Source organism: Grus americana, chromosome 28 (assembly GCF_028858705.1).
Source record: "Grus americana isolate bGruAme1 chromosome 28, bGruAme1.mat, whole genome shotgun sequence".
Taxonomy (NCBI): Eukaryota; Metazoa; Chordata; class Aves; order Gruiformes; family Gruidae; genus Grus; species Grus americana.
This window is the reverse complement of record NC_072879.1, coordinates 5682791-5708843: the sequence shown is the minus strand read 5'-3', so window position 1 is coordinate 5708843 and position 26053 is coordinate 5682791. Positions and strand designations below refer to the sequence as shown.

General features: G+C 40.0%; 1 protein-coding gene across 5 annotated transcripts in view; it reads right to left on the bottom strand.

Annotated features, from left to right (window-relative positions):
- RANBP3 (RAN binding protein 3) overlaps positions 1-26053 on the bottom strand; it is a 49710-nt gene that overhangs the window by 8123 nt on the left and 15534 nt on the right. For 2 of the 5 annotated variants that reach the window (XM_054805918.1, XM_054805917.1), the window contains 11 exons: positions 16771-16807; positions 16596-16682; positions 13862-13933; positions 12599-12664; positions 10679-10771; positions 9446-9549; positions 6093-6212; positions 5345-5448; positions 2924-3002; positions 1922-2024; positions 898-1022 (listed from right to left, as the gene is read on the bottom strand). In XM_054805918.1, the coding sequence (XP_054661893.1) occupies positions 898-1022; positions 1922-2024; positions 2924-3002; positions 5345-5448; positions 6093-6212; positions 9446-9549; positions 10679-10771; positions 12599-12664; positions 13862-13933; positions 16596-16682; positions 16771-16807 (990 nt within the window). Of the gene's footprint in view, positions 1-897; positions 1023-1921; positions 2025-2923; positions 3003-5344; positions 5449-6092; positions 6213-9445; positions 9550-10678; positions 10772-12598; positions 12665-13861; positions 13934-16595; positions 16683-16770; positions 16808-22384; positions 22589-26053 lie in introns of all 5 variants that reach the window. The other 3 variants (XM_054805915.1, XM_054805916.1, XM_054805920.1) reach the window with 3 other exon arrangements.

Below are 26053 nucleotides of genomic sequence, written 5' to 3'. Positions count from 1 at the left end.
GTACCAGAACACCTATTTAAAGGCCATTCATGTCTGGTAAAGAGAAGTCCAAGACGAAAAACATTATAGATTATTATTTTGTAGGACAATACAAGCGCAACTGATATCCATGCATTAGTTACTGACACAGTGCATCTGTTTGGTGTCAGAATAACTCAGCTTGTCCGTAAGAGCAAAAAGCTACCCTTAAAAAAAAATATAATGCAGTTCAGGTGCTGAGAAACTTAAAGATCTCAAGAAAAAACTATAATTAGAGGACAGAGAGAGGAGGAAAGATATATATATCACTTAGTTTTACATGAAAACCCTGCACATTTTTCTTAATGACATACTGAAGTTAACAAGCATATTTAAGTTAATGAATAACTACAATGTTAAATAAATCATGATTTAAATCAGGAGTCTAAGTCATGACCGAACATCCTTCTAAAACGCCACTAATTAAATTAAGTACCTCAAGACATATTCCTGAGTACTGTTTTATGGTTTCTGCTATGCAAGAAAGAAACCAGATTGCTGGCATAATAGTCCATTCTGAGTTTAAAAAAAATCTTCAGTAGTACAATAATTAAAGAACTTAAAAATATTGAGTTCATTTTCATTTTTTCAAATAATTGTTTTGTACGACACATAAGCTTTTATGTGATTCGTTCAGGAAAGTATGCTTAAAATTTGTCTGGATGGCCCAAACACTAAAGTTTATTCAGAAAGGAGAAATTAAGAAACAACAAAGTAAGGATCTGATAACAAATATCCAAAGTTTGCATTTTAACACAAGAAAAGACATTAAAGACATAGAGGATGGCTGAGTTGTAGGGAGTCGGGTGGTGTGCATTTGCTGGACATCCATATGAATCCCCATAAACTCAAAGCTCCTCTATTTCATCCGTTTCTTACCTGCAGCACATTACTTTCCGCTTCCTCCCCAGTAATCACTTCTACCTTCGCTAATAAACACTTCCTGGCTGTTGCTTTAGTATAGGCTGCTGCAGACTCTGCCAGTGACTCTGAAACATTATTAGCTGAACAACATTTTGAAAGTTTGAGAATGATTAGCATGTAATTATGTATGATTTAAAGGTCTCCCAAGTATACCAGAATTTAGAGAAATAAAGTACAAAAGACAGACATTAACAGAACATTAGAAACAGGACTGAAGTTTAAAGCAGAAGTTAAAGCTTGTCTTTTAAGGCTTGTTTTAAAAGCGCAAGACACAAGGGACAGAGGAGGTAAGTTACTGAAAAATTTTGTCCCTACATACGATATTTCAAAACCTTTGCTAACACATGGAGACCTATGTATCTGCAGGTGCTCTACCAGTACTGATACTGCCACCAGCTTTACTGCTGTGCCTACACTTCTACAGCACAATTCATTTTCCACTTTCATTTTGGCTTGCAAGAGTTTGCTGGAGAAAACCCGTAACTCCCAAAATTTCCAGAAAATCTTGGCAATCTAAGGAGTCACAGAAGTCTAGAATCCAGCAAACAGTTCTTGGTTCAAGCAACACATTTGGTGCACACACTCAATGCAATATACATTTGACTCAGACATTCAGTCACTGGAAGTATAACAGAATTGTTAAAAAACAGTTTGCCTTATTTCTTCTACAGTCTGTAGGGCCAAGTAACTGCTCTGTTAGTTCCCTCTACTTTCATTCTGCTGAAGATACTCCCAATACCACAGAACGACCACAAAAAAGACAATGTAGCCTGTACATGTTTAATATTAAAGACAAGAGGACAAGACACTCCATAGCATCCAGCACATCACCTCCCACTCCTAGCCCATATCTTTAGTTACAGGAGACAGTAAAGGCAACATAAAAGTGTTATGTTTTTATAAAGTAACATGATATTGAAAAATTCCATCATTTAAACAGGATTAACTACGATTCCTAAAATAATATTTTGTTTTTCACCTTTCTCTGGTGTGGCTTCCTGAGAAGATGATTCAGACCCCGACTCTGTAGCAGCATTCTCCTTATTACTCTCTGTACTACCCTCATTTGATTTTGGTGGACTCTATTGCAAAAAGAAGAGCAGGTAAACAGAAGAGAGAAAGCATACACTAATTCTGCAGAACAAGACTAGTGATCAATTACTGAGCGAAGCCCCAGTGTTTACAAACCACACTGCAAAAGAAGAATCCCACAGCAAAAAGCTATCCTGCTACCCCAGCCAAGGAACCGAATGGAGCACAACCTGAAAACCAGTTCAAATTATTTTCCCCGAACCAAAACCAAATTTCAACTCTTATTTTGAAGTTATGTTCAACAAAACAAACCAATTTCAACTACAGTTCAACTGAAGGCATATTTGACTGAACTCCTTGCTCGGTGGTTGGGCAGGTATGAGTGCACGACATTATGTCTTTCCCTTTTGTACCAGCAGAGCAATAAGAACAAGAGCAGGAAACAGTGAGGCGCTACAAGTTATACCTTAGGTTGGTACACAATAAGCAGAGAATTTCCTGAATCCTACCTCAGTACTGAGGCAGCTGCCTTACTGCTGGACTTGAAATCCCACCGCTGGGGGGGTCACATCGCTGACCTTTTCTCAATTTGAAGGACAGCAAACATAAAACACCCTCAAATACTTATACTGAAGAAGCCATTTAAAGAAGCAAGCTGTGCCATGAAGTGCTCGGACTTGAGAACCACGTGCACGACAGAAGGCACTCAATCTCCTTACGCTGGTAAAGCTTGGCAGGGAAATCCTGGAGAGCGCTGCTGTGGCAGACAATGGCTCATAATGAAACCCCCACGCTGCACTCAAAAATAAGTTACCTACAAGGGAAACCACTGAAAGAAAACTGTGCTCCAGTGACAAGTATAATTAAAGGTTCTCAAAATTCCTGAGTGAGAATCTGTAACGCAAACTACTCACAAAATTACAACATTTCATACACAGGGGATACTCACTAGGACTCGTTCACTCATGTTCTGTCCAAAAACAAACTTATTGCTAGATGCATCTGCACTGTTTGTAGAGTTCTCTACACTGAAAAAAAAGAACCACAAAACAAAAAACCCTGGTTTTGTTTGGTGTTAAGTCAGGACAATATCTGTTTATCTTCTACTGATAAAATTCCTGAAAAAGCAAGTGATTGTTGCTAGCTTTAAAAATTAAGCACCGGTTGACACAGAAACATAAGCAAAAATTGATTCAACTTAGTAACATGAGAGCACATACTGGTTTTATAGAATGAGAATTCTCTCAAAGATTACAAATGATTTTGTCACTGTAAATATCTTCCCTTTAGATATCTAATTACATATTAAGCAAATGTTGAATGCTAAGTGAGGGCTTACTGTTTCATCATGTAACATACTTTTTTTTAGACAGTATTCGACATGCACAAACTTGAACCACTACACATTTTTAGGTCAATTTTCTCAGGGAAAGAATTGAAAGAAACACTTGGAATATCACAACTGAAGCAAAGGCAGCAGGGATAAGTAGTGCCTTTTATTAGACTAGCTGCAATGCTGCAGCCTCCCCAGGAAGTTTCGCAATCAAGTCTCACCCCTCACATCTTCCTTCTAGAATAAGCATTCTCCTCCCTGTGGCATTTTATTAACAGATTTTTAAATCCCATTTAGGAAGGACAACAGCTTCACTATTTTACTGACTGAAAAACGTAACAAGTCATTGTTCATCTGCCTTCCCTTCAGGCATACCTCTCTGACATCAACACACTTAGTAAGCGAACATGCAGAACGCAGACCACTTGGAATCAAGCCTACGTGCGTTTCACTAAGTTTGGAAAATGGAGGCACATACACGACTACATGATTCAAGCGGAAACAAACCAACCTTTAAACTGTGCATGTAGAGTTGCTACTTCTGAATAAGGCAATTCAAAGAACAGAGGAAATCCTCGGGGGAAGAAAGTTTTGCCTACTAAGGGAATTAAATATCACAGTTCTGAACTCCAAATGCCACCTGGGAACTCAGTAAGATCTACCGATAACTGCCATGCGACCTAGGACATTTACAGTTTTTAAAGGACCGGTAGTGTGTTACACAAAGGGAGGAAATTTCCTTTCACGAGTCGACTGCCATAATGTCTTGCCATCTCAGCTAAAAACCAGAGCCAACTCCACTTAGAGATTTTTTTTTTTTTTTAAAGGCAAACCCAAAACTAGGTTTCTGGCAATTGACCTACCATGCACAAACAAATCCTCCCAAAGTGAAGACTCAGTTGAAATATGGCAGTAGATGTCATACAAGTTGAAAGACAAACAAATTTTCCAGTATTTGAAGACCACATGTTAGAAGTTATTGTCTGCCAGATCTGATTAATGAAATCTGACCATGTCTCTGGAAAGGCATTGCCCTGGCATCCACAGTCACTCTGCGGCATTCTCCAACTCTCCAGTGCATCATCCGGAAAGCTCAACGTCAAAAGGGATTAAGACTGCAAAACTGTCTAGTGCCTACTTTGTGGTGAACAACAGGGTCTTAAAAATGCAGAATATAAGGACAAGGCAAGCATACATTGGTGCTTTTCCTACAATTATTTCATGGCCTCAAATGTTCGGCAATTCAGGTTCTTCCAGGAGCAGAGATGTCGCTCTACTCTGTTGCTTTCCATGGGATTTGTTCCCTATGCTTTTCCGGTTATTAGTTGAATTCACAGCTCTGTGTAGTAATAAATTCTTTTGCTTTCTACTCTTTCTGTAAAACTACTTGGTTTTTTTTTACCACTACTGAGCTAACATTTTCAGAGCCACATCGACATCTTAGCCTTAGGTGAAGGCTGTCAGTTCAGAGTTCATCACAGTATATATAGAATTAGCACAGTTTTCTCCTGGCTGCCTCACTTTACGTGTACCTACATCAAGTTTCCTCTGATGCTATTAACTTATCAGGAATTCTCTCAAAGACCTCCCACAGTTAGGTTCCTGCTTATCCATATGGGCCCTTTATATTGCTCTGAAAAGCTTATCATGAACAGACAACTTTAACTGTTCTTCTCTTTATCCATATCGTATATGAAATGTATTGACCACCACAAATAGAGGTTTCTACTGGTAGTGCCAATTTATTCCACCACTGTTTCTTTCTAATCACTCATGAGAAGACTTCTCTCTTCTTATGCTTGTTAGTTTTCTGCAGAGGCTTTGGTGAGGACCTGGTCAAGTAAATGGCATCAAATGCATCTCCCTTGACCAGATGATTGAGGATTCCCTCCTATCTGAAGTTTGCCACCTCATTCTTCAGAAACCTGGGTCCCCACCGACCCAGTATAAGCCCTGCATCCAATAAAGAGCAGAATCACAAATAATTCTGAACACAGAAGAAGGAAAACTGTCCTACAGGTTTTCCTGTAGTCTCACCTGGAACTGATGTACTGTAGAAAATAATTTGTTGCAGAAGGTACGTCTGATGTAGGAAGGCCAGCATTCTGCACATCAGCAGTTTCATCGCTTTCATCTCCTAGCTATAAAAAGAGCAAGTATGTACAGACAGTTTTAACTACTGACCACAAGATTTGCTGCTCATTCTTTCCCGAGACAAAGTTCCATCCACACATACTTTCTACAATAAAACAATATAAGCCTACGTCCCAGTATTACACTTTCGTTACACCAGGAAACCTGCTCAAACCTGTCTTCAACAGGAGGTACTAACAATCCAACTCAATTACTTCACGCACAGGTTTGAACCCAGGCTGTCCTATTTTTATTTTCTCACCTTTCTGTTAAGTCTTGGTTGCATGGGAGGATCTTAGGAACACATTTCAACTCAATTCTGACCCAAAGAGAAAACATTACCTCAGACTGAGCTTTAAATGTTACCTATGATTGCAGTAGATGTGTTTATTTTTGAAAAAGCTTCTTATGCTACTAAACAGTATTAATTTATTTCTTTAAAGTCAGGAAAACCAGTTTTACTAAACAGCCAAACAGTGTTCACAGTTCTAATTTTGCATATGTACATGTAGGTTTTAACCCCGTTAATACAGTAGCTTCTAAGTACTTCATAAACAGTGTGTAATGCTCATGCCAACAAGTGATCTGCTTCACTGCTGCTTATACTCACTTATATACATCAACTCATAGTCAAGATAACAAACACGTTTACCTTAACTCTATCTCTTAAGTTTTGCCCAAATACAAATGCTTGTTGTGCATTTAGTTCTGCCTTCTCACAGCTGTCATCATCTGAAGTGTTGTTGGACTCTTTTTTCTGACATTCTCCTGCCTAAAGAAAAGAAAATGAAAACTTTAGCCTAGGTAATTGAGTTTCTTTAAACAAAAAACACATTACAACATGGTGAGTCACACAGTCATTTACAATTATGTGCTGGTTTTGGCTGGGCTAGAGTTAATTTTCTTCTTAGCTGCTAGCATGGAGCTATGTTGTGGATTTGTGCTGAAAACAGTGCTGATGACACAGGGATGTTTTTGTTCCTGCTGAGCAGTGCTTACACAGCATCAAGGCCTTTTCTGCTTCTCACCCCACCCCACCAGTGAGGAGACTGGGAGTGCACAAGAAGTTGGGAGGGGTCACAGCTGGGAGAGCTGACCCCAGTGACCAAAGGGATATTCCACACCATATGATGTCACGCTCAGCGTATAACTGGGGGCTTAGCCAGGAGGCAGAATCGCTGCCCAGAATCAGACTGGGCATCAGTGGGGGTTTTGTCCTCCACAGGTGGTAAGCGATTGCATTTGTGCATCCCTTGTTTTATGTATATTATTATTTTCTTCCTTTGTTATCCTGTTAAACTGCCTATCTCAGCTCATGAGGGTTTTTTCCCTATTCTCTTCCCCATCCCCTTGCGGGGGGGCAGGGAGAGCCACGTGGTGCTTAGTCACTGCCTGGGGTTAAACCACAGCAAATAACAAGTCAATAACATCTCTAGGGCTACAAGGCAAATTTTGCCTTTAAAGATTACCTCTGTTTATTAGAGCATCTTAACGAATCACAGAATAGTTAAGGTTCAAGGGGATCTCTAACAACCATTTGGTCCAAACCATGCTCAAAGCAACATGAACTTCAAAATTATGCCAGGCTACCTGAGACCTCATGTAGTCAAGTCTCGAAAAATATCCAAGGATGGCAGTTTTACAGTTTGGTAGCCTGGTTCAATGTTCAACTGCACTAAATATGATAAATCTGTCCTAATACCCAACTGGAATCCCCCCTCCCTGCACTTGCAGCCTCTCATTTGTTTGGTAGGCTCTTCCAAGTCTCATTGTATCTTGCTACAGCCCACTACTAGACAGTTAAGGAAAACAATGCAATTCCCTCACCCCTAGCCCAAGCAGAACATACTCAGCTTTTTCACACTCTCATCAGACATGTGCTCCAGTCACTAGTCACCTTTGTGGTGTGTAAGTGTCTTTCACATACTGGCAAGCCCCAAAATATACACAACACTCCTGATGTCACCTACCAGTGGCAAGTAAAGGGGAATAATCGCTTTTCTGAACCTAATGGCTACAGACTTAGCAAAGTAGCCCAGTACATCCTTTTGTCCTGCTAAGGATCACCATCTATTCTGCACCTCCGCAGCCTGCTTTCTGCTAGCAGCTCTGTAACCTTTTACCGCAGCTGCCATAGCAGTGTCTTCCCCTATTCTCATACCATAGGTCTCATCCCTTTATACTCAGGGCCTTGCACCTGCAAACCCTTTAGTCATGTTGGGAAGCAATTACAACTAGCATGGGAATCACTCCCTCACCTTCTCCTAATTTCCTACCCCATGGCTTTTGATTTACATTAGAAGACCCAACAATATGCATACAGTTACCAATATGAAACTTAATTCCAGAAGTAACTATTCACTCTTATCAAGCAATCTAATATTCTGCAGAGACTCCAGCATTTAACACAACTACTGTATGAACTCAAATGACTTATAGCTGTGCTAGAAGCTTTGGGCAGATGGGCCATCCTGACAACAAATGCCAAGACAAAGAATATCCCACGACACTCCTTGGTAAAGTGTCCTACACAGAGGTAACAAGCATGTTCCACAAAGACTTCATACTGAGCCATGCAATGAATTTACTTACTGCTACTTAATTATGGCAGTAGTCTTTCACTAAATCTTAAAAAGCCATTCACACCTGAAGTCTTTCTGCTTAGGTATTCAGATTTCAAAGTTAATTGAGACTTGAATTTCAAGTAAACTATTGCATACTCTTGTATTGTTAACAGTACTATTTCTATGCTCAACATGGCATCGAAAAGCAACCCGCTATCTAATGAAGTCACAAAAAAAAGCCAACCCTACAAAACCACCCAAAACCCACACACCCTCAAGATCCTAAATCATCACCCTCATACTCTCAGTCAACATATCTTAAGATGCCAATAGGCAGCTCAATACCTGCAGGAGGGAAAGGACTGGACACACTTTGCACAGAACAGGGAAGGAACTATTTCATTCCTTTCAAGGTACCAAATAAATAACTTTTAATGCACTTAGATGCCACTTCTTCTAGCTGAAGCTTTTCAGCCCCTCATTACCCACGCTCCCTCCACTATTTCCCGTAGGGAATTTATTTGCTGCCTCTAGGTTTTTGCCCACTATCAGCTCCTGTCTCTAAGCTTCTTTATGCACTACTCATTTGTTTCAGTTGCCTGTATATTTTCCATCCTCACATTTCCCATCACCATTCCACATTCAATTGTTAGAAATCAAGACAAACACCAGTAAAGCCATCACCCATGGACAAGGGATCGCTTTTTCGCTAGGCAGTCTGAGAAGGAAGACTGAGCACGTGCAACAAACTGCTCAGTTCACCCAGAACAAAACCAAGGCCTTTTCAGATGGGAACAGGAATTTAGTAAATGCTTCCTAGTCTCTGGCCTCACAGCAGCACCAGTCAGACCTGGTGACAGCCACTGGAGGAGATGGCTTTTTTCCCCCCACTCACAGAAGACAATTCCCTACTCTCCTGACCCACTCCCTGCACACAGAGTGAGAGATGAACCTGTAGGAGGAAGATTTATTTCTTTACACAACATGATCGGATGAAAAAGCAGTATTCTGACTATCACTGAACCAGGACACCCAAATTACAGGAATTCAATATATATGGGAGGAATGGCATCACTCAAGCAGCAATAAGATTTTAAACAAGACAGAAATAAAGCTAGAAGGACTAAAAGGAACCAGTGAGAGTAGAACTGAGCAATTTTTTTTATGTTTTGTGAGGGAAAATAAGTATGAAAAACCATCCTAAACTGAGGATTCAGTAAATCTTTGTTACAGTTCTTGAGTTAGTAAAGATAAACATAGCATAATATTAGGACAGTATAAAATCTACTACTACATCTAAAGTGTACTACCAGAGTATGGATACATAAGGGGGCTATCACCGATGAAACTGCACTCCTTACTAAACAAAAAGACTCCGGTCAGAGAATACTATTTTAAAGTTTGTCACCTTGAGTGTCCTTCCAATCCTTCTCCAACTCACCTTGTCTTCAGAGTCAGAACTTTTCAGTGTTGCATTACTTAGTGATTCTGATGTGGCTGCAGAATCTGGCGGGATATTTACACCATTGGTGCCACTGCTGAGAACTGCAACAAGGAATGAGAAAGTGACATAAATTCTCTAGATATTTAGATGGTCCTAAAAGTAGGAAGTTTTCCATAGCAAATTGCATGCTGTTTTCTTGTTTAAGTCCATGAAACGCTGTGATGTAAACTACAGAGTTCCCATAGTATTTTGCAAGTGACATGAGGACCACAATTCAGCAATTCTTAGCAGAATCAAAATTCCAAATGCAGAAAATCAAGTCAGCAAAAAGTCACTTAATCTATACAAATGCTGCAGGGACTTCAGCACATGCAACTTCAAGCAACCACCCTGCTCCAATCTAGTACTGTTCACAGCCAGCAGGACTCCTCTTTGGACTGATCTAGCTACTTACATACTGAACTCCCACCGAAAATTTGTACCCCAATATTAAGTCCTCTGTGGAGTCCAACCTGTGCCAACAGGCATGCCAAGAAATCAAGCTAGAAATGTTTGGTTCTATGCCAGACTCAGCATTAACTGAAGTTGCTTCTGTTTTAGTCCAACTGAACTTCCAAATAACAAAAGGCAGGGCGGCTGGGGAAACGTTGGAGTTTAGGAGACATGGACACCTTGAACAGCTTTTTCTTAACTTCCAGGTTTAGTCAAGCCTATTTCTATCAGCTATATCAAATTCCCTAACAATACAATAAACACATGACCAAACTAAGAATTAAAAGTGCATCTCAAAGTCCCAACTCCAAAATGGTTCCCAAGCCTCGAGGCACCTCCTAGTGATTTAGGCATTTTAAATCACTGTGCAGCTAGCTGAAGTCTACCACTACCGCTCAGTTGATCAGCTGTAGCTTATTACACCATGGTCAACGCTGCCATTTGAGATTGTCAATCCACACCCTTAAAAGTGTTTTTATTCCAAAAACCAAGCACGGACTACATGAAAGTTGGATGCGTGGCAACGTCAGACAGTCATCCTACACAAAAACTGAAGGTTCAACTGTGTTACCCCTTATGTAACACAGATATACTTAACATTTAAGATGTTTCTCTTCTGAAAGGAGAAACCTAGAAAAACAAAGGCAGATGCTGAGTAAAACCAAAACACTACACTAAACAGATTTTGTATTTTTGTTCTCCCTCCGCAGTATTCTAGAAAGCAAAAGCATTATTTACCTATCTGCGAGAAAGCTTTTGGCTGCGGCGCCTGTAATACTGCTGGACGTAGCACACTTCGCTGCTGTTCCTTCGGTTTCTGGCTAGGGAGACCTGCAAGTACAAAGTTTTTTCAAGAGCTATAAAGCTTTAAAGTTGAAAAAATTCAACTTCATCTGATCTTCTGATTAATCTCTAAACTGAAAGGGTAGTTAAACTGAAAGAGGGTAGATTGAGATTAGATATAAGGAAGAAATTCTTTACCATGAGGGTGCTGAGGCCCTGGCACAGGGTGCCCAGAGAAGCTGTGGCTGCCCCTGGCTCCCTGGCAGTGTTCAAGGCCAGGCTGGATGGGGCTTTGGGCAACCTGGGCTAGTGGAGGGTGTCCCTGCCCATGGCAGGGGGGTGGAACTAGATGGGTTTTGAGGTCCCTTCCAACCCAAACCAGGCTGGGATTCTATGATTCTCTGTAACTGCTTCCCAACAGAACATACAATGGAAAACCAGGCATTCAAAGAGCTTCCACTCCCTTCTTTCCCATCCCTCACAGTCTCAAAATAGAATTAGTCCCAAATAGCAAAGACAACTCCATAACCTTAAAAGACACTTTAAAAATATACTCTCTACCTTACCCACAAAAGCATAGAAGGAGAGTTTATGACAATGACTCAGAAATAGAAGTCAAAATACATGAAATGAACAGTACACAAGCAATCCTGCTTATTCAACTGACATGTTATTCAACTATGCATTCCAAGTCTTTTCTCCTTCCAATGAAGTTGTTTCCAAATAGTGGTAAATGATTTTTTTTTGTCATTCTTCATGCAATCAAATGTCTTGGTAGTGTAATCTTAGATGTTGTTTCACTTAACAACCTTATGGCTTTTTGAATTAACCTGGCCTTGTTGGTTTGCTGTAGTGATATAGAGCACTCCCAACTCTTTAAGTCCCCTCTGATTCAAAAAGCCAACTGACCTTAAACAACCTAATAAAAAAAAAATGAACCAACCAACCAAAAAAACCCAACATGTTAACATCAATTCTAGAAGGTTATGGCAATCCCAGAAGGTTCAGTTTTTCTTCACTGAGCAAAACAAAGACAAACTCCTGTGGCAATACTTCATTGGGTCAAAAGTTATTCACAGCAACTCAGTTGAATATTCTGCAACTAGCTCCATTTCAGGCCACCCATATTCAAAGGACACAATAACCACCAAAACACAACAACTATCAAAGTTCAAACGTTCATATGTCAGCTCAAAAAAGCTTGTTCTTTTTTAAATTTCCTACTCTCCCTGCCAAGAAAATAAGTTTCCATATATATATATTTATAACAAATAATAAGCTTCCATTACCAAAATAGTTTCATTTTTTCCTCAAACTCCTAAGGAGCTGTAATATTCACGTAGACCTAGCCAGTATGGGAAAGACATCAGCTACCAGGAAACTCAGTAAGAGCCAAACTGTACAGCTGAACAGGCAGGACCAAGGACCCGACATCTACACTATCGTCAAAAGCCAAGGAGAGAAGTGGGGAGTGAAGAACCCTTCAGACGTTGCTCTGGCCTGGTCCCAGACTGAGCGCCCACTGAACTTGTTCAGCGCATTCCTGGAGCACCCTTTTTCTTCCACTTTGCTACCAAAGAAACCGAGCTCACAGAGCCCAGGACTACTCTAAGAACTGAATCAAAGCAGGCTAAGCAGACACAACTAGGAGATACATTTCAGAAATGCATGACCAATCCAAGCCAGAATTCAGATACGAGTATAGACATTGCACAGTGGATACGGGCATAACCACTCTGGAGAACACAAGATTTTTTTCTGCATAAACACAGGTATTGCCACCTCCCAGTTACAATAGCAGTTTGGGGCAATTCCTAAATAAATAAAATGCTTGAACTGGTTTCTATGCCCTGCTGCAGAAAACACTGAACTCACCTGCACTCGGTGCCTGACCATGGATCAGTATTGGTGGCTTCAGCCGGAATCCACTGCTCTTTTCCTCTAGAAGCAAAATACAAAATTACAAGGACTTAGCCATAACATACTACATACATTCAGTCAGTCACAAAATTCCTCGTGCTTTTCCCATTGTAACAACCCACAAGTTTTAGAAATATCCAAAGTCATAAGGAGCTTTCCAAAGAACCAATTCCCTTTTCGCAAAAGAAGCCTGAATTTCTGGTGATCATCACAGCAAATATACATCTCAGACAGAAACACAAGTTGTTGCAAGAAAAAAATACAAAATTATTTTTCAGGAAAAACATGAAACAGACTGTTTTCACAAGAGAAATGGAATTCCTTCTGTAAAGGACTTAGAGGTTTAATAGAAGTACGTAACAGTAATTTTAAGTGAGAATCAAACTAAAGAAAGGACAATCAAAAGTATGACTGAATATGACAGCTGCTAGCAAGCACCCAACTGCTAACTATAAGTTAAGTTAAACTTAATTGCATAGCATAAGTTTCTTGTAATTCCATTAGCTTTTACCTTATGTTTTTATAGTATGAAGGTAAAAGAAATTCCTTTGCTTAACTACAGTTAAAGCTTTTAGATAAAATACCAAAATCTCAAAAAAATAATATTCATAAATCCACAGCTATTACAAAATGAGTTCCTAAGAACTTCCAGAGTATAATTATAAAATGTTTCCTTTTAGGGGCAAGATGGCTGTGCTCAGAATAAGACAACTCAGCACCTTACCATCTTACTGTATTTCATTATTCTCATGCCATTTAAGCATAAGCTAACAATGTGCTACAGCGCTACCAACACTACCAAACCACAGAACAACGGCGATTAACAAAACAAGCAGTACTGTCAACACAGGGCTCACAGATCATGGTTGAACATCATGACCACGGATCACGGTTGATTTGATTTTCAGTATCCAAAGTAGATAAGGGAAATTTTCGTTTAAGTTTTATCTTGAGGTTAACAGGTGGGCATAGAGTTATACTGCAGTCTTCTACCACCACTCCCAAAGAATTTAAGAATTTTGGGTTTTTTTATTTTAATTACCTCCAGCAAGCATGAGATCAAGCAATGAAGTGAGCAGGAGAACAGCTGTAAGATCAGAACCATCACTGCCTCCATTCTCCCAGATAGGGCCTTACTTTTGAAGTATCAGAGTACTTTGGATTGTGACAGACTGACAGCAGTTTGCTGAGAAAAAGCAGAAAAATGAGGAAGCTCACCTGGTTCTGAATCAGAGTTGCCTGTAGAGGGTTCACAGAAGCTTGATGGCATAAAGACGTTGTTCTTTGTTACTGCAGTCAAGAAAAAAGAATGATAAAGAGAAATGGTCTATATTGTTCTTAATTATAAACTGTTTCCAGACATATCAAGGCTGCAAATTGAAAATTATTTTTATAGTCATTTGGTTTGTTTATTTTAGCTTTCTTCTAAACTAAACCAGTATTACAGCCACAGAAGTAAACAGGTCATTGCCCATAAAATCCCCTTAGTTCCTCCTGAAACAGAAAAAGAGCAAGTGTCATTTATTCTGGAGGGAAGATAAACACAGGAGTCCCAGTGTGAATTGCTGAACTAGGAATTAAAAGTGATGTTAGAATGTATAATATCATTACAAAATACATATAACAATTCAAAAGGAGTGCAATGCCTGCTAAACAGTGGAAGCTGATACCTGGGCTCCTCAAAAGGCTTAAGAGTGATAGTATAGTTTGCACTAAGAGCTAGGCAACTTGTTTGAACTGTCCTCCAAGGACAAAAATTCTACAGAAACAGAGGAGAGTACACCAGAGTATTGGCAGATGTCACACTTAAGCATAACAGTCAACAAAAGAGCAAAAAAAAACGTTTGAAAGGAACAGGCAAAGTACAGTGTTTCTTTTCCCTTTGCTGGGACCTAGAGAAGGGAGCAATAAGGAGTTTGGTCGAGGCCCTGTTCAGCAGTTGAAATACTTTTGGCAGCGTAAAAAGAATCACAAACGATGCAGTTCATGAAATACGATGATCGGAGCAGGAGGTAGATGCATCAGGAGTCAAAATACAATGATAGTAGGTTGGGGCTTTTGTCTCCAACAGACCATCTTGCATCAGGTAAAGTATGGCAATAGTCATCAGCTCTTTTAGCTTTTATGAGGATGTGGAAGAAGCTTCAGTATGTTGAAAAGAGAAAGAAAACTCATCTCAACACCGTTATACTAAAAGATGGAGCACTTGTCTTTTGTATTTAAGTTTTAGATGTTTTGTTTCATGTTTGCTTTTTTCCTTTAATTCCATCTTCTCTTTTTATTATGCTCTGCCTTAAGCTTAAACATGATGCAGGTTTCACAAACAAAATTTCCCCACCCCTGAGAAACATAACCCCACAAAAAATTTAAGACATTTGGAAAGTGAAAGATTTCCTGTAAAGCAAGGCAATCAAATACTGTCAGCAATATTCAAAGAAGCCTTTATGGAAGTTGCAATGACAATCAAAGTTGTCACTGCTTGACAAGTACACACATCAGAAGAGAACACAAGTCAAACAGGGAGTAAGTGACCATAGCCAGTCAAAATGCATTAGCCAAGCAGATGCTTGATTGAGAAAGTATGCTGGACTCCTGAAACATCCAGTATTTAACCATAAAAGAACCAAATAAATTGTTTTCCTCCAATTCTTAACAAATGTTAGCATTGAGCAAAATCTGAGATTTTAGAGATTCTAATCTCAAAAGCTAAGGGTATTGCAGACTAGAATAGTGATTATAGGCAACCTAGGAATATAAGGTTCAATAAATAAGGAAGCTCCTAACAAGCTACAGACATTCTGTTATCCTAACAGAAAATCTACAACAAGAACACCCCATGCATTATTTTTTGTGCAGACACTGTTCTTTTATTATGTGATCAGAAAGCAGACAGCAGCAACATTGGTCCCCTGAACCGCAGTGAAGTAACAGGACTGCGCCCCAAAACCCGCTCACTAAGCTGCGCCCCAGAACATCAAGATCCTAAGGAGAAGGGATTCTTCCCCTGATGAGCACTGGCAGCATGAAATGAGAATACTGTGCCCATAAAATGACAGCAACTACCTTTTAAATTCTATAGTCACTATTTTTTTAAAATTAAAAGCAAATAACTCTCTTTTCATCTTTTAGTCACACTTCCCGAATGTGCTGTACATTAGAGGAGTTATTTTTCACTGTTCTCTCATTTACTGTTTGTCTCATCTCCTTTATTTCACCTAAGATGACAGAAACAAAGCAGTAAAGTCTCCAAACCTGCCCCAAAGACTGACATACCTTAACTAAAATAATTCTTGACCAAAGCTATAAGCTTCATATTGTCTCTGAAGAGAGAAGGCATAAATTTTAGAGACTGTTCCTGTGGGTGAACGCAGATATCAAAGACAACCAACAGCAAGGATTTACCCTTGCCCTTCCCATGGATTTGCCCTGCCTGCGTACACCAACGGGCAAGACGCTGCTGAAATGCGCTGAGTCCCCTCTGCTTCAAAAGGAATGGGAGAAAAGGAAAGGACTAAAACAACTTAAGCGTGACCCAAGACTTGGAAGATTTGCCTGGCAGCAGAGTAACTAAGAGAAAGGTAGCGTTTATATAAATTTGTTAAGAAGCAACTTGATCACAACAAATCAAGATTTCTAGTAAAGTCTTCAATTTAACAGTGTAAGATTAAAAAACCCGTAACTACATATATATATATGTATATATATATATGTGTTTTTATATATATATATATATATATATATATATAAACTTACAGACAGAAAGTATTTCAAAAAAAACCATATCTATCCACTGCGTTGGGCTTCACTGAATTTGCTAACACAGACCATAGAAAACGTCAGGTTCGCTGTGGTCTTAAGCCAAAGCACAGAGAGTAATAAGACTGCTGACATGACTGGAAAAGAGTGTAAGAAGGAAACCCACCTCTCATTATGATATTGTAACAACATTTACCTGATTGAGAAGGAGGGAACTGAGTTAGGGATGAAGTTCTCTCACGCTTTACAGGTGGACAGTAGCTCCCATCCTCTCGATCAGATTCTGTAGAAAAAAGCAATTACAGAAAATGCACAAAATTCTGGAGACATATATACTCATGGTGTTTTAATCTTACAATCAAATCTCTTACCATCCCCGTCTTCTGGACTTGATCCATCTGCTGATCTCTGAAATCAGATGACAGTAATAAAAATCACATACTGAACATTTCAACCTCTTTGGATACATCCAAATATTTTAATCATCACTTTGGAGATTTTTTTTCTTTACTGTCAATGATAGACACTCAAGGCAAAGCATTATTTTTATGACTTAATGTAGGCATATTAAATTTCACCCAGATACTATTAAATAAGATTAATTCAAAATATTTAATTTACAAATAAGATACCTGAAAATTCACATCCAAGCACTAACATCCTTAAAGACTATATAACAATTATGACAGTTTACATATTTCTATCGAAAATCTGAAAGTGACAATTTTCAAATTTGGCTTGATTTTTAAAATATTATAGAAGTTCCAAGCTCATCATGAACACAGCATTATTTGGGAGTTCACTCCAAAGCACTTAACATAACTGACATCAGTTCCTTCAACAGAAGGACAGCCTTGGAGGAATGTTTTTCAAGACATGCTCTGTAAACCAGTACTATGATATTTTGACAGGAATTAGCAATGGATAGACTCCTAGCATCTTCCACAGTACCAGGAATGAAACAAGAAGCATCACAAGCTACCAGCTAGCACAATATTCAAAGTGTCTTTTGAACAAAGCCTTCACATCTTTTCTGAGGATTTCTCCGTCTCTCAGAGACTCTCTGCCAGTTCCTCAGCGGATATCACTTCCCTTGTTCCTACAAAACATAATCCCACAATGGATTCCTTTCACCTCGGAAGGTGACCAGGGCAGCATTAGCACCTTCATCTCATAACACCACCTCCTGACATGCCGGACCTTCTCCCTCGTCCAACCCTACCCTTGCGTCCCGCTCCTGCCCCAGGACACGGAGGGACACCTCCCCTTCCCGCAGCCCCCCCACAGAGCTTGGCTGATGCAGAGGAACAGCAGCTCACGGACAGAGCCCCAGTGCAGACCTCCCCGCAGCACAGACCCCCTCCCCAAGCACGGCTGGCGGAGGCCGCACAGGACTATCATCCGAAAGGCGTGCTGTGGATATAAGAATACCAGAACGTACAAGACTTCCTGCCTAGCACTGCATCTATTTAGAATCTAGATACTACTGTGCTATCGGTATTTCACTCAACACTAATAAAAACCCATTTCCACTGCATTTTGCCTATGCAGTTAAGTTTAAGGGGTTTTCTGTTTTGTTTTACATGAATAGAAAAGTAGAGCTACCTCACTAGCATCCTGGTCAAGTACTTTTGAAACCTTTAGCATAGGGCATGAAAAAGCTATTGGCAGTTCTGGAACAGCACCCCCCACCATCCACACAGCTCTATCAGCTCAATGGCATTAATACTGTATTTCATGATCCACGCTCTTCCTACATAACTGGTCGAGTACTCCACGCTACTGGAAGATATTAGGCACCTCCCTTACCAACATACACTAGTTTCCCAAAAGATAAGGTTAAAGTGGAAAACCATGACGTCATCTATCTGTTTCAGCAATCGGCATCTGAAGTCAGAAAAAAATTCTATTTTGCACAGAAAGTGTTGTCACATACACGAGCAATTTGTTTCAAATTTTAGCAAAAATCCTGAAAGCAAAAGGAAATAATTTGGTAAAAAATTTGCATGAATGGAACTGCAGATCTTTATGTGCAAAAATCCTTAAAAATCAACAAGTGATTTCCCCCGAACTTCAAAAATTTCTTAAGCTGTTACTAATATGTACCGTATTATCAACGCTCAAGTAACACAGACCAAAAAAAAGGTCAAACTTGTCTAGCACAAGCTTCAAATTATCACATCATTGTGATTTCATTAACTAATGTAAGCCCAACTAAATACACATTTATACTAAATACACATTTAGTGGGCAAGAAGCATCAATATCCAAAACTCTGTCACCTACTGAGGTCAAAGCAAACTATCTACTCTCTTCAAATTATTTTCGTGCTTCCTAGTCCAAGAGTTTTAGATTAAAGCTATGCAAGAGTCCGCACGACAAGTGTTACAGCAGTTACTGACGCTGCCAACCCTAGTCAAAGTAGATGCTGCACAGAATTAAGAAAGGACTTACCTTTCTCTCAAATGTATTTTCCCCTACATAGGCATCTAAATAGGTAGATCATTTGGTACGCTACCTCCCATCCTTACACTGCTCACTCAATTATTGCTTGGGGAAGTTGGGACAGACCTTGTAAGTAACTCCTACCAGAAAAATGCAACAACAGATCTAAAACTTTCATAGACTCAGGAATTTAAAGGCCAGGGAAGAAAAGAAGTCATAATCCCATAGGCTGATCCCCAAGCACAGACAGGCCAGAGAGCCTCATTAATGTCTACCTCAGTACTGAAATTCCTGCCTGAGCATTTAAGATATCCAGGTTCCATTTTCTGTTTTCAAACGAATGAGAATATGCACGAGTTACTCCACTGCAGAGTTACCAACACTACTGGGAACTGGTTTTTGATTTTGTTATACTGAGCACCCAGTAAGAGACACACACCACTGTCTCCTTGCTTTTATTAAAAAACTTGCTGCCAATATTCACTCCCCATTACTTGGGCATTCACCTATCAGGCCTCCTCAACCTTGGCTAAATCTCAGGTTTTTTCACTATAGTAATGCCTTTGCCAATGACTAATTTGCTCTTACAGATCTTGAAAAATATTCCTAAATCCTACATCATTAGAAGAAAGGCTTTCAAGAAAATAAAGCTGTATGCACATGATCTAACGAAGCCTGATTTCCCACAGACCCTACCTAGATGACAAACAACGTGGAATACCCTGCGGTGAGAAGTCAAATACTTGAGGCAACAAGATGTTCTCTCTCCTCTCCAGTCTGCCTCTACCCGAGATCTCCGTACCTTCCAGCACCTCCGGACAAGTCAAAGGTAGATGGCACAGGCAGTGGGGGGACACATATACTGTATGAGCATAAGCTTCATTTTCTTATGAAGCTGTACTGTAAAGTTACCGCTGCAGACAGAAGTTGCTTATTCGGGAGAAGCTAGGGAGACTAGACAAAAAAATAGAGGGAATGTATGACAAACAGTTTACTTAGACTGGGGGGAAAAAAATCTAATTGCAATTAGTGATAGTAAACAGCAGTTCAGCCTTTCCATTTCAGGCCTCTCTCCCCAGGCTACTCAATCTGTACTTTACAGCAACACATGTTTTACACCAGTATACTACGCAACAGAAATGAAAGCCAGGACCATCGCATCCTACTGGGAACCGTTAAGGTGACTCAACTTCTCTCCATTCAGTTCTTTGACACTAGAAGGCCAGAGGGAGACTCTTGAACTAGTAACATCAACATCCAACCTACAATTTACTCCTCATTTAAGAGCAGAAGCCACCTTTCACTTATTCACTCCTCCCTCTTCGCAATCCAGCCACAGAAAAGTTACAATTATTTCTAAATAGAGGCTCCTACAATTCAGACACATTTCTAATTAACCAAATTACATTTTTTTAAGGCTACCAACTGCTCTTTAAAAGTACAAATGAAAGTAATTAGCTAGCCCATACTGAAGTACAAACACTGCTTCTTTACTTTCTTTATCTATTACTTCTTCACATAGTTGTTACAAACTAACAGAGAAGAACTTACACAAACTTCAACAAATTTGTCAGGTTATGTTTAGTCACAGTGAGCAGAACCAGAAGGCAAGGGAGAATTCAGGTAAAAATTCAAGGTCAACGTAATTAGGTAAAATCTGTAAGAGTACACTCACAGTATGTATCTTTGAAAGATACCTTGAAGATGCAAAAAGTCTTATATAAAAGGACTTCAGAGCATGGTACAGCAAGTCTGCAATCCAGACACTCTGCACATGTGTAAGTATTATTTAACTGTCGTGGCTGTTGCTTAAACGCTGTTCCAGAACCTCTTAAACAATGGAGTCCTGCTGGTGTGGCTGCACCCTGCCGTAGGCTGCCTTGGGTTAGACAGGTGAAAGTCAAGACATCAGCAGCAGCTCTGCGAGAGGCCGTATCTCTGGCCACGCCACGTTAATGTTGTAGCAAAAATACCTGCCTGTGCATGTACGAACAATACCGAATAAATGAAAAAAATATGCAGTGTCTCTTCTTCAGAGCTCAATCTTAATTCATCTATCTTCCCAAAGTCCTAGGAACATTACATCAAACTTTCTGCTCCAGCAAACCAGTATGAGCATTCTGAAGATGCATTGATCTTCTGTATAATTCAAGATAAGACACAGACAGTTTTACTCTAAGAAACTGGGATAATTTGAAAAATGTTTGCCAGTGCGTATGAAGGCCAGTTACGTGTCCATACTATTCCATAAATTAAGTGAATGGAGTAAAGTTGAAAGATGTGTAGATATCTTGTGTATGGCCAAGAATTACTCCATACGTTCCCCAACAGCTTTTTTGGTTCTTAAATTTCCTTCAGTCCTGGGTTAACCGGGGTAAGATTTTCTGCTCTTTAAGAACAAGTCTAAGATAATGACCACTTGCTGCGGTTTTCCTGAAAGTCTGGTTGATACGGTTCTCTTGGCCAGTTCTAGTAACACTGGCAATTTCAAACGACAGAAAATTGACATAAGTCTGTGACTATGTTTACCATCTATATTTCAAAATACTAACTCCTGAAAACTTTAACCTTCGAAAACATTGAAATAGGAAAATTTCTACAGCAGGTCATCAAGCAACAATCTGGACACCAAAAAGTGCTTAACCTACAGCTGTTTGTACCTTGCCATGACAATCCATTCAGCACTGGGTTTACTGGAAGTGGCCCATTCTTGGAAAAGAAAACAAGCCCCAAACGCACCACACTAGTGCAAGAAGAAGGTGCAGGTATTGTGAGGAGCAGCGTTAACAGGCGAAAATCTGTCAGAGTACATGCCTACCTAGTGTGTGTGGTCACAATGAGCAGTGACACCTGCACCAAGAAAACATGGTCCACCAACCAGAAAGATTAGAACGCACTTAAACTGCTCTGATGGACTGTATGGTAGCAGTCATTTAGTCATCTAACCTTTCAAAAAATATTTTGCTGCACCACCAGTAGAAAAAAAATCTTAAATTAACACCACTGCCAGTTTTTCCTACCTCAAGGCATTGATTTTTTTTTTTCCAAGTACCTAAATTCAAAATTCTGCTTTAGCATCTTTCTTGCTGCTTTTAATCTGTTAAGTACCTTACAGGTTGGCATGACAATCTCCTGTTTATATCCAGTGGAAACACAGCATTAGTTGCTCACTTTGTCAAGCTGCAGCATTATGGCTCAGAGGGAATAAACAATCCTCCTCTAACTGCTTGAAGCAAATCCCTCATATATACCCACTTTCTCACTCTTTTAGAAGAGCTCTTAGCAAACAAACAGTTTACACACTAAATTTTAAAATTAATACTTGATGTGTCTTCTATAATTACATCCACTAGGGAGTCCAAACAAATTTCATTTCTAATTAGAACAACAGCTTGGAGGGGACTAACCCTTGAGATCAAAGAACCAGACAGGTAGTGGGATGCACTACCTGAAGTTAACAGTAACAGATTCCTCCTAGTGGAAGGGACTTTTTTCTTTCATCCCCTCAGCAGCAGAAGTACTTGGTAGGTTCACACTTACCCCTGCCAGTTCTTGTTGAATAGGAGCAAGCTGGGCTTCAGAAGTGGGACTCAGGGTAGCACTGACTGAGGCAACAGCGGGAGCAGGGTGCTCAGAGTCGCGCTCACCAGCTGGTTCTTTGTGACCCAGACCATGGTGGGGGGGCTCAACCTCTCCCTGGGGGTCCTCGCCTGAATCCGACAAACCTTTTTGCTCTGCAGGGGACTGGGAGCAGAAAAGACAACGTCCCTTCAATGCAAGGCTGCAACATGAGAGCAGGCGTCCTAGTGGATCTGCTAATCCCTTTTTCAATTCCACTCTTTCCACAGTATGGCAGAAGGAATTGCTTGCTGCTGAGACACCAATTAAAATACGCACAAACCAGGTAACAGAATCTGCTGAATTAGCTTCCCCTCCCCACAAAAAAAGCATTAGTTGGAACTTTTTGAAAGTTAGCTAAAAAAAATGTCAGTGTCCCCAGCAAAAGAGCATTTTGCCAGCCATGAGGTTGTTGGGGTTTGACTCCTTCTCTCAAGGCCTAAAGCACAGCTAATTGCTTTTACCCCCGGATTCAAACACAAGAATTAAATAGGCAATTACTGTCCTTCACTGCTTCTTCAGACCATGTTTGAGGGAGGTGGGGTTGATTATAAAATTCTCCACAGAAATTCATTATTGTAACATTCACACAAGACACACAATCCTTTCATATTCACATGACTGAATTATCTGAAAAGCCACACCAATGTTTTCTTTTGTGAATAAAAAAGTGTGCATATCTATTTCAAGGAGGGGGCTGACAGGATAGCTAGTGCACACTAATGGGATTTGAGATTTGCTGCATCTTTACGGACTCTTTACTTTCTTCAGATCATTCAATGCTGCAGGTCCCCACTTGTAGAACAAAAAATTAAGCATTAACATATTCTGCACACATCTGAAGAATGAAAAAGTTAAAGGCTTTGAGCCTGAACAATTGTATTGTGATAAAGGACTAAATTATACTCCATGGATAATATGCAGGGCAAGGACGTTCTCCCAGCAGTGACCTGTGGGCCAAGCCTCACGGTGTCTTATGGAGACGTATCTGAGAACCAAGCAGCTAGGCAAAGACGTCACTCAGGAGCACATAACCGTGACTTGCTCTCAGAAAGCATTCAGTAGAATGAAGAGAGACTAAAAATGCTCATCATTGCACAGGTCCATGCAAAACTGTAAACAGTAACCTCAAAAATAAACAGCAGCTTTTAAATCTTAAGGGCCCAAAGTTCTTCAAGCTATGACTTGGCTTGTCCTCAAACAGATGCACTTATTACAAGACAGCAATACATGCAATTTTATCAGCAGGTTCAGTTCAGTGAAGTTACTCAAGTTTTAAATCTTGCAAGAAGTTACTATCGTTCAGGCTCAAAATAGTCAAAATATATTTAATGGGGATAACATTATGTCAGGTAAAGCTGGGGGTGCTGGATTTTTATATTCTCAAAATTTTCTGGTTTTAATATGAAGCTGTGACTAACAGACCCAAACACTGACTTAAAACCCCACAGAACAAGAGAGAAGAATTAAAGAAACATTTTGTTTGTCACCAAAAATTAAACCAACTCTAGCACTCTGCTATTCTTACCTCTTTGGCTCAGAAGAACAGCATGCAAAGGCTATCTTGAACTGGTCACAGCGCTTGTATGTATGTTATTCATACATAAAGTCAAGAGGTCAACACCTCAGTCCTCCGCTCAATGTTTTATACCCATTATTCCCAGTCCATTTTCTACGCTAAGTCTCACTTTCAAAGTTAACTGCATTCCAAATGTCAGATTTCTTCCCCTTCAAGGGGAGATAGACATAAAAAAGTACAAGAATTAAGTTACCTGCACCACACTAACCACAAAAGCAATTATGCAAGCAGCAGCACTGAAGATCTGATTTTTCTCATGGCTTACGTTGCATGCGTCCTCCAGTCCTCTCGCTCCGCTCCCCCAAAACCTCCCCGCATACCTCACAACACAAACCTCTCCCCACACCTCTCCAATCCTGCCAGACCTTCTCTGGCCATCCGTGGGGCCAGAAGCAGTTCACCTGCACTGAGCAGAGACAGCAGCTCGCTCTCTGCAAGGGACCTGGATCTGGGTCTCACTGATCCACTCAGGTTTTTAGTTTTCAGGAAACGTGCAGAACAGTTTTAACATTTAAGCCTCTGTCGCCTTGTCAACAGTTACCAGAATCTGCAAGCTTTCAGCTCGGTGATCAGAAGAGAGCCAGTAACATAACCACCTTTTCTTGGCTTCCTAGGGAGAGTCGGGCCACTACAGAAGAGCTGACCGTGGCAGGACTGAGCAGACCACAGACCCAGTCCTACCGCTGTACAGGTGATGGAGACAACCCTGCCTTTATTCACACAGCCTTACGAGAACCTGGGGGGAACAACCTAAAAACCACAGCAGAGAAAAATGCTGAAAGCTGTAACCAGAGCAGTACTAGGAGATGGGGGAGACTGTCAACAGCCAGAATGAACCTCGGGAGCAGCCAGCCATCACCAGGGATCTTGGGGCAACAGGGAATGATTAGGAAACTACAGACAGACAGACCCTGGGGCTGAAGAAGATCCAGCGTCCATAAGCAGCAAAACAATGCACAGGAACAGGGTATGGAAGTGTTTCCACACAAAAATAGCTAAATCCTTATTATTCTTCAGCCATAATACACAGAATTTGGAGGGAAAAGGAGCAAGAATCTTAACTACGAAATCACACGTTGCACGTAGGATGGCAATGCAATGACTGCCAAGGAGCAAGAGCTAGAAGGCATTAAATGAAACTAAGCTAGAACAGGTTCAAAAAAACCAACACAAAACTAAAGGAGACAAAAAGCCCATCCTGCTGAACCTCTTGTCAGAGGATCACGTGGATGGTAGTAGCTCCCATGCTTGGGTTCAGCAAGCAATTGGAGAAATTCAAAGAAAGAAGGAGCCTTACCAGCGATTTACACTGACTTCTAGCCACAGATAAAATTGCTAATAATGCAAGAAGAGGCAAGAATATTCAATGCACGCTTGTGCTATATACTTAAGCGGAAATGAGAATAAATTATTTTGCAAGTAATTCCTATCAATACAGTTTAGAACATCTCAAAGTAGGCTAAGTAAACATGCATGAGATCTAAGTAATTCTTTTAATACATTGCAAGTATTTTAAAAAGTGAAATAAGCAAGGTAACCTTCCAGCATAAATCTGATTTCTGTCCTAAGCAAAACCAGAATATCACTACAAGACTCAGAAAAGAAACAAGCAAAAATAGCAATTTTTGCCAGTCACCACTTTTATACAGAAAAATCTGATGCCAAGATGAGAATTTATTGGCCAGGTCAATACATAAAATTATATTTTAAAAAAATATATTAAATGGATCAAAACCTACTGCAAGTTCCAGAATTTTGTGAATAGTATGTGGTTTAAATCATAGAAGACAAAACCAACAAAGGCCTCAAGGATTTGTCAAACCAAAACTGCTCCAGACAGTTTGTACAGCTGTTCTCAAAAAGCACATCCAAGGGAAACTGCAAGATCTTAAAATTAATTTTAGTCTTCAGCCATGCTTACTATTCAAAGTGTTTTCTCATCTCTTAACTTCATAAATTCTGATCTAAGTTCTCATTTGAAGGTCTTTTGGCGTTGGTAAAGAACAGTTCAT